This window comes from Acanthopagrus latus, chromosome 17, assembly GCF_904848185.1.
Source record: "Acanthopagrus latus isolate v.2019 chromosome 17, fAcaLat1.1, whole genome shotgun sequence".
NCBI classification, from domain to species: Eukaryota; Metazoa; Chordata; class Actinopteri; order Spariformes; family Sparidae; genus Acanthopagrus; species Acanthopagrus latus.
Window position 1 is genome coordinate 30,719,240 of NC_051055.1, and position 9,477 is coordinate 30,728,716.

Consider the following 9,477-nt stretch of genomic DNA (forward strand, 5'->3'; position numbering starts at 1 on the left):
GAGGAGGACTTTATATCATCAGGAGGAGGAGAGGAGGACTGAGGTATATTTTTGGATTGCTGGTCCTTGAAGGTTAATCTTTCCTTTTAATAATAATAATCTATATAATCGTTATGAACGTGTCTTTCTGATCCAACAGTCTTGTCAGACTAAATCATGACATTCAGGTTTGAGCAGAAAGTCGTACCGTTGCTGTGAGACCAGGCTGCAGATTAGAGGTAATTAAAGGGAACTGATGAAGGATAATTAAGCCTCTCTGTCCTCTGTGATCAACAACAGTCTATCCCTCCATCATCCATCCATCTTTAATCAGCAGTAGAAGTGTGTTTGCTGTATTTTGCTCCTCTGTGGATCGGTGCCATTTCACCAGGAAGTGGAAGTGGCCCCCTTCAGGCTCTCGATGTCAATTATTCATCAGAAAAGCATCTAAATATTCAAAAAGCTGTGGGTTTGCTCACCGTGTGCGGGAACAGGCCGCTCGCTCTGACTGATTAACTCTGTTTTTATAAGTGGAGGCTCAGCAGGTCACATTTACATTTCTCTCCAGAGGATCAAATATCTCCTGAACTGGAGGAGTTTGTTAGACACCTGCGAGCTGTAAATTAGGTCTGTGTGCTGGTTCAACATGATGTTTTCTACCAAACTCACATCAGTGTCAGCTGAGATTTGGTCTCTGGAAAAAGGCAACGAAAAGTGTTAGTGTCATTTTTTAATTTAATGTTTTTGCTGCTCAACAACATTCATTACCAACAGACCAACAGGAGTTTAAATGTTTTACTGAGTCAGTATCAGTGTCTGACAAACACGATAAGATAAATTCACTTGTTCAAAAGTCACAGAGAAAAGGTGATTGAAGAATAGATAAAAAGACAGAAAACATAATAATACGAGAATAAAATAATGATATAAAGAGTGTAGCCACCTTAAACATAAACATTATCCAACATGGATAATTGCACCTATTTGTAATACATGCTAAAAAGAAGAAAACAAATAAATCAATATAATCACACACAGACTTTGTATGAAGCTGCCAAAACCAAAAAATATGAAATGTCTGAATAAAAAAATGAAAATTACATTAGATAAAGTAAAAACATTAAAAATAAATGTAAAAAAATTCACATAAAAGTAAGTTATTGCTTATTTTTCTCCTGAATGTCTTATTATAAAATTAATTCATGCAACGACAATGAAAGATTGAAGCACTGTCACATTTTATAAATTGAATTAACCTTGTGGTTTTTTATACAAAATGTGCTCGACTGCAGTCATTGAGGCTGTGATGATGATGATGATGATGATGATGATGATGATGATGATGATGATGATGATCAGAGTTTGAAGATGGTTGTTTGTGTTCCGTGTGATCGATCTCTGCTGGTCAGAGAGGTTCAACATGTTTCTCTCTGATGAAGCTGTTTTATTAGCTGACATTCAGCAGCAGTGTGTGTGTGTGTGTGTGTGTGTGTGCGTGCGGTGTGTGTGTGTGTGTGCGTGTGCGTGTGCGTGCGGGTCGGGTCTTTATATCACAGCTGTTTGATGTCGTCCGTCCGGCTGCTTTACTGCTGTTGTTGCTGCTGGTATTGATTTGTTTTATTTCAACATTATTCATTATTTTCCACAGATTCATCCTTAATTGATCTCAGTGACACTCCAAACCAACAAACTGCATTATACAGTGAAACATAGCAGAAATTAGCCAGATGCAACATTTACCTTAAAATGTTTATTTTAAATATCAGAATTTCCTTTCTTTTACAAAAAAAGCAGAATAAAATAAAAATAGAAATATCCCTTTTCCCTCCAAAATACAAAACATGTAACACAAAGTCAGATCATCACTACGACAGTTTGTTGGCGCCCCTGGTGGCTCCAGAGGTCCATTACAACCACATAGTCTGCATAAAGCAACAAACAGGCCTGCTGATTAGAGCTGCGACAATTAGTCAATTAATCAATGAGTCGATCGGAAGGAAAAAAAAAAGTGTCTCCAGCTACTTGAGGTGTTTAGCAGAATGCTGCAACACTTCACCTGACTTCATATCATTATATATCATGTCAGGAGGAGATGATGACTGGGTTTATATTTCTAGATGAACTGTTCCTTTAACTATAAGGGATGAAAAGGCCTCATAGGCTGAGAGGTCAGAGGTCAGCAGGTAACCAGGTGTGATGGCACAACGTGAACTGGGCTCAACAACAACATCTGAAACAAGTCAATTAACGGATCAGTGTGGAAATAAGCTGGAAGGACTTCATGACTGTTTTCTGGTTAACTTAAATCAGAGCAGACGAGAAAACTAACAAATTCTACAGTATCCCAAATTATGGATCCATCTCAGGTGATCAGATTCTCTGTTCTACAGGATCGAACTTCTGAAGGGTCAGTTACACTAACTGGATCTACTGTCCTCACAGCAGACAGTTTAAATAAGATGTGTAAAAAAAAAAAAAAAAAAAAAGCCTTTTTTTTTAGAGAGCTCTGACAGCTTTGTTAGCTCGTAGCGTGCTATCAGTGGAGCCGATGTGGAGGTAGACTCTCGTCCTGTGTGATGAAGACTGGTCCATGTGATCAGTTAGAGATGATCCAGGGGAGTTTCTGAGCTGAAGTTAACTTGAATCTGTTATAAAAGCTTTGTGAGGCGTCAGCAGCTCAGACCCGGAGTAAAGCTAACACGAGACACAAATTGGAAAATAACAGCTTCTTGTTTCTCTGTGAGTCTAAGTTTAAACACTGATGGGCTTTTGGAAAGAATAGTTCAACATTTTGAGAAAAGACACTTTTCTTTCTAACGTCTTGATTCCGTGCGTCACGTCTCTGTGACCTCGTGTGTGATGTGGTTTTGTTCCGTCTTCTACGTAGTTTCATATCCCACCGGCAGTGTTTCAGAAGAGGAGCGTCACGTCTGCCTGAAACTGTCAACATGCTCAGATTGTGTCAATTCAACAGGTTAAACAAGTCTGAAACATCTGTATGATGTCAGGGGATGGACAGTAGCGAGGGAGAAGTGGACGGCCCTGTGGACTGTTCTGACTCTGAGCGGCGCCATCTAGTGGTTTCACTGCTTGACTCTGACGCCAACGTGATGTCCTTCTTGTAGTATGTGGACAGTGACGGTTTTATTGTTTCAAACAGACGTGTCCATTTTCATTAGTCTTAAGATGTAAAGGTAGTTTTCACACTGATGTTTGTATATGGCAGACTAGAGACAGTTAGCACAGCTTAGCACTGAGCTATCTATCGTACAGATGTAAGAATGCTTTTAAATTTCTCATATAACTCTAACGAAAAAGAATTAGCATACATCCCAAAATGTCAAAATATTCCTTTAAAATAAAATCATGACCGACCGTGTCTTTAAAACCACCACCGATCAATTAATTCATGTCAAACAGGAGCAGATTCTGATCAGCAGCGATCAATCAGAGCGTCCACTGCCGGTCACATCTGCAGCTCAGCACCGAGACGAACTCTGCAACCAATCATGCGTCCCGACACAACCGAGGAAACTGTCGAGGACTGACTACATCTCGTCAGCGTGGGCGGGTTTAGCGGGATCGGGGCTTCCTGTCCCCGTCACCGACCTCAGACCCATCGCCAGCTGCTCACTCTGCCCGGCAACAACAGCTGAGCTGTTCCCTGATTGGCTCCCCTCGGGGACCGTCCCATCAAAGCCTGTATTTTCAGGGGTTTCAATTGGTTCCTGGAGGATGTCAGTGCCATCAGCAGGTCCTGATTGGCTGAGTTCAGATTTAGTGAGTTCAGACGGCGGTGAGGAGTCGGACTGGACCGGCGGACTGTTCCCTTCATCTTCTGTAGGCCGGGAGGAGGAGGGGTCTGTCAGGATGTTTCTGGAAATAACTAGAATGACAGAAGACGAGATTTTTACTTTGCGTCTGTATCATTGAATCAACCAAAACAGATTAAATGTGTCTGATGTGACACTAAAGTCACTGGATTAAATACACGACTGAAACCACAGGAAGTGATGTCGGAGCGACTGACCTCCTGTTGGTCTGTAGTCGTCGTCGTCTGCAGACGAGCGGCGGCTGAACGGGCTGAAACTCGGCATGATGATCAGACCCAGAGAGACCAGGATGATCTGAGGACACAAACACAGTTTTATGTTTCCGCACTCTGTTCTGTAGAACTATAAAATTGGTGATTGGTTGTTTTTGTTATCTCTGGAAAACAGGAGCAGCAATAAGTCCATTAATCTATCAGCAGAAATTGAACTGCCATCTTTTCCATAATCCATTAATCATTTCATTTACACTTTAAACAAATATGCAAAATATTCTCTGGTTCCAGCTTGTGGAAGGAGGTGATTTACAGCGTCTCTTTGTCTCATCACAGCAAAATGAACATCTGAGTTCAGACAAAACAGCCAAATGTTTACATTCTTTTTTGAATGTGAGAATTTTATGACTTTAATAGCTGACTACTAATCAACTTACAAAAAACCGAGCGTGGTAACTTCAGAAATTTGGATTTCTTTGAGAAGATCCTCATAAATGCCTCAGAATCAGATACTGGGATTTGAAAACAGACATCATGAACCAAACCCTGTTGAATGTTTCGTACCAGTAAGCAGGTGCTGGTCTGGGCTCCTTTACTGACGGTCTGCTTGATCAGAGACTGAAGCTGTCGCAGCTGAGCCAGCAGAGACCTGATCGACATCAACACATCGAGTTCAACAGAAATCTGACCTCAGATCAGAGAACACGGAGCTCTGTGCCTTCGTCTCAGAGAGACAGTGAATCTGACAGTCACCTCGAGATCTTCAAGTTCCTCCAGTTTGTGTTTACATCACAAAAGGTCCAGTACAGATAAATATTACAGATGACACACAGAAGAAGACATGAAGAAGACAAGAGCGCCCTCTGCTGCTGGAAACTGGATCTTGGCTGCAGCACTCGGCAGTGTTTTTGATTTTACTTACATACCTGAAGACTTTTCTATGAACACTAACCACAGCTGATTAATAACTGACTCATCACTTCCTCCTGCGAGTCCAGACAAGCAAACAGCCAACAACTGAGAATAATAATAATAATAATAATAATAATAATAATAATAATAATAATGAAAGTGGTCGTACATGTTGCGTTTCTCCAGCTGCTCCACCGTCCTCTGCAGCTCCTTGTTCTGAGCTGAACAGGCTGCTGCCCTGTTCACACACACACACACACACACACACACACACACACACACAAAAATAATAATTTATTTGCCAATAATTTGCTTGATTAATCAATACATTTTAAACCTGATTAATTAGTGAAAAATGCCCCTCGCAAGTCCAAGAAGAGTAATTGTTCTGTCAAAAAGAATTGTAGACAATCTATTTCCAGCCAAAGCAAATCCAGAAAATAATAAAGAAACCAGAACCACGGGTCGGTCCGTTTGTGTACCTGCTCTCCAGCCCGTCGATGTACTCCTTCCTCCTCCGCCGGCTGTCCTGAGCCGACTGCTTGTTGCGGATTTTTCTCCGAACTCTCTTCAGGATTCTTTCTTCAGCCTGCAGGTAAAGTTTTATTACATCCCCATCAGTCTACACTGTGATCAGTCCGTCAGGTCCAGCTAACGTTTTTATACTGTGAACCTCCGACAGATCTGAGTGTTTCAGAGGTTCAGCGGTCTGACCTTGGTGAGAGGAAGATTGTTGGGCAGAGAAACTCCTTCCTGACTCAGCAGCTTCTGCTCCTCCTCCGTCAGCTGGAGGTCTGAGTACAGCTGCAACAGCAGAAGAGTCAGTCCTCCACATCAAACCTCAACGCTCAACCGTCAGCAGGAAGTAAAGGAAGAAAAAAAAAACTCTCACCGGATCATCGTCGGGACTCGGGGGGTCGGCGAAGCTAGAGCTGCAGTCGAGGCGAGCGGCAGGAAGCACGGGCAGCTCGTTGACGACGCACGAGTCTGAAAACAACACCTGGGAGCTCCAGTCATCTGGACAGGACAGGAAATGACATCACAAAAAGGTTACCATCAAGCTGTCCACATTTGGAGTAACAATCAATGATGAATCACTCCAGCTGAGAGAGACAGTGTTGGACTTCCTAACCCTTAACAAATGAGTCAGTTTAGTGAGTTGTTGAGTTGGAGACACTTTATAAACTCTGTGAAACTCTGTCTCTGACTCATTCTGCAGTATTTGGACCTTCTTGTAAATTCAGCAGTTGTTCTACATGAACTTCTTTCTGTCCTTGAGTAGAAACATGGAGTCTGTTTGTCCCAGTGAAGTGACAGCCGAGGTCTCATCAGGCTCTGAAAGTCACGTAATACTCTTTGAAAATGTATCAGATTTGTTTCCTTATGATAATTTTTTTTCTACAAACTTACAAACAGATTGTTAAAACATTTGTACTTCAGATGAGGCCAACAGAACCAACTGATCACCAACACTCACTGAGCTCTATGGAGATCACGTTCTCTTGTCCTGGTTCGGTCTTCACACCGCTCAGGCCACTGATGTCATAAACCACCTGGTAGATGGTCGGCGGGGTGGTCGCCGTGGTCACGGCTGTCACCATGGTGACGGGACTCTCCACCACAGGATCCTCAGAGATGCCGCTGTCACTCTCAGACGACGGGTCGGCAAGCGGCCCGTTGGGAAACACCTCGTTCGGGTCGACGGCGTGGAGGACATCCTCAGGTTCGCTGTCGTTCAGCGTCTGAGACACAGTCACAGGGTCAGACTCACTGCATCAGGTGACCTCACCTGTACCACATACAGCCCGTACACTCACACAGCCGGCGTCGAGCGGCCAGTCCTGCACGGGTTTCTCTGAGCCGCAGAAGACGAGGTCGGAGCAGGAGAGCGGGGCTTCGAGCTGCCAGCTGTCCGCCGCCATGCTGCCGCCCAGAAACAGCTCGCCGCTCTCTGCATCCATCATCTGAAACACATTCACACAGACAGAAGAAGTCTGGACATGAACAGCTGAAATGATCAGTCAAGAAATCAATCAGTCGATTGCCAGAAAATATTCTGACAACCATTTTGATGTATTTTTCCTGGAACAATATTTAATGGTTGCAGCATCACAGATGTGAAGACTGCTGCGCTTTCTTTCATTTGAATTAAGGACAAACATACAGATTTCTTTCAGCTGATTCTGATAATCACCTGCGTCTCCTGGCGACACTGATAAGATAACTGATCATTTAATTTCCTCCTTCTTTGTCTTTTCCTCCTCCTCCTCTCTCTCTTTCTCTGTATTTTATTGACAAGATGTAACTCAGTTCTGGAGAAACATGTTGCTGTGTGACGTGGTTGAAGGATCGTAAAGACATGTCTCATTATTTTCACCAAACAGTCGCTGTTTGTTGATTCATGGAGACAATAATCAGCAGATGAATCCAGAATGAAAACAACCATCAGCTGCACGTGTGACACGAGACAGTTCAGTGTGAGAAAGTAAAGAGCAGAACAAAGACAGTGTGAGATCCTAATAGACCCGGTGACGCAACACTGGAGGAGGATATCCTGTTAGACACACCCCCGCAAACACACACACCTGCAGACACACACACCTGCAGACACACACACTGCAAACACACACACCTGCAGACACACACACTGCAAACACACACACGCTCGGCCTGTCTGACTGAATAGAAACCTGATAAGCTGCTGAACGTGTTTGCAGCTCGCTCCACCTTCACCTGCGTTTCTCTGGGTTCACAAGGGCCGAATAATAAAGGGACACTGAAGGACGACAAACTTTTAAATAAAGGTTCAAACTCGACCGACGGTCAGAATCAGAAATCTTCTTCTTCTCTTCAGTATTCTCTTGCTGTCACACTCCATCAGAACAATCTTCATTCTTAATACGGCAAAGCTCAAAAGAGCCGACTATCAGATATATGCTGGTGATCAGTAACAGAAATGTACGGAAGCCCTGAGGGTCATTCAGGTGGTCCATTCTCTCAGTCTGCTCTAAACTGTTTTCTCTCCTGTTTATGGCTTTAAGGAACAGGCGAAAGAAAACGTTTAGCCAGCAAATTCTCTCAAAGTTCCTTAAAAAAGTAATTAATTCGTGAAACAGACTGAAAAATAGTTTTGCCAGGTGACAAAAAGAAATTTAACTTGGAAAATGATCGAAACAAAACCTTTCCTTTCACCTGTTCATAAGTCACAAACACAAATTAAATCAGGAAACAGATCAACACAATTATTTTCTCACTGGCCTCTCAGAGCTTCCGTACTTTATATTGTTCACGGCATTATTATTTCCCTTTAATAAATAAAGTTTTGGTAGGTGAATTATATTTTTCTCTAAAAAAACAATTTTTATTTGTCTATTTTCACATAGAAAGAAAAAGAAAGAAAGAAAGAACCACAAATTGGAAGCGCCTCAAAACTGTCAGTCTAATAAAGTAATCAATTAATTGAGTAAATGTAATTAATTACACTCCATCGCTACTTTTACTGTTGGGTGGTTTAATTTCCTGTAAAACAAAGTGTTATGTTTGACTCATTCTGTGTTTTGTTTTGAAATCTCTTATCTACAAAGTAACTGCTGGTAACAGATAAATGTAATATAGTAAAACGTACTGAAAATATAAATCAGCATGACATTAAAACTCGAGTCAAATACTCTATAACAGCTACGGACCAGTGAGTTAATGTGAGTTAATATTAGTTAGTGTGAGTTAATATTAGTTAGTGTGAGTTAATGTGAGTTAATATTAGTGTGAGTTAATGTGAGTTCATATTAATGTGAGTTAATATTAGTTAGTGTGAGTTAATATTAGTTAGTGTGAGTTAATGTGAGTTAATATTAGTTAGTGTGAGTTAATATCAGTTAACATTAGCTGTTAGTTGGTGTTATCTGTGTGTCAGGGCTCAGGCCTGATCCTGGTTCAGCCGGATCAACAGGAGCAAACAGCACGATGAATGTTAACACTCACTGAGCTAACTGATTCTTCTTCGTCGTCGTCTTCTCCTCCTTCTTCTTCTTCTTCTTCTTCTTCTTCCGGGTTCAGACCCTCCGGTTCTTCATCACCGAGCGGCCCCTCCGCGGCTGCAGCAGCACCGGGGACACGAACTGACGCCTCACGCTGCTTCTGTCGGTCCAGTCAATAAAAAGTCCAGCTGGCAGCTCTGCGTCCAGAACCAGTGACGCAGCTTCCGCCTCCACTTCTTCTTCTTCTTCTTCTTCTTCTTCTTCTTCTTCTTCTTCTTCTTCTTCTTCTTCTTCTTCTTCTGCTGCTGCTCCTGCTGCTGCTGCTGCTGTCGGACGTCACAGCTGCAGCTCATCATCGCCGCCTGCTGTTCTGAAGCAGCACCGCCGTCAAGATGCTGGAACTTTAAAAAAGTTTGGACTTCATTATCATCATATAATTACTCTTTAATTGACCTACAGATTATTTTGGATATCATTTATGTTTATATATATATATATATATATATATATATATATATATATATATATATATATATATATATATATATATATATATATATATAT

The 9,477-nt window shown here is 42.0% G+C and overlaps 1 protein-coding gene across 1 annotated transcript; it reads right to left on the reverse strand.

Annotated features, from left to right (window-relative positions):
- Positions 1–1,709: 1,709 nt before the first annotated feature.
- On the reverse strand, positions 1,710–9,191 carry creb3l4 (cAMP responsive element binding protein 3-like 4). Its single transcript, XM_037075260.1, has 10 exons — positions 8,918–9,191; positions 6,754–6,900; positions 6,414–6,678; positions 5,829–5,953; positions 5,651–5,740; positions 5,419–5,525; positions 5,106–5,174; positions 4,589–4,673; positions 4,010–4,106; positions 1,710–3,865 (listed from the first exon to the last, which is right to left on the reverse strand). Exons 2-10 carry the CDS (start codon positions 6,898–6,900, stop codon positions 3,528–3,530), a joined length of 1,323 nt encoding a protein of 440 aa, XP_036931155.1. The 5' UTR covers positions 8,918–9,191; the 3' UTR covers positions 1,710–3,527.
- Positions 9,192–9,477: the final 286 nt, after the last annotated feature.

Excerpts from the sequence above, each read along its gene's own strand:
- creb3l4 (XM_037075260.1), bottom strand. The coding sequence starts at position 6,900 with ATGATGGATGCAGAGAGCGGCGAGCTGTTTCTGGGCGGCAGCATGGCG. Across the intron at positions 6,679-6,753 it reads GGCCGCTCGACGCCGGCTGT|ACGCTGAACGACAGCGAACC; the intron begins GTGAGTGTACGG and ends ACTGTGTCTCAG. Across the intron at positions 5,526-5,650 it reads ACAATCTTCCTCTCACCAAG|GCTGAAGAAAGAATCCTGAA; the intron begins GTCAGACCGCTG and ends CTTTACCTGCAG.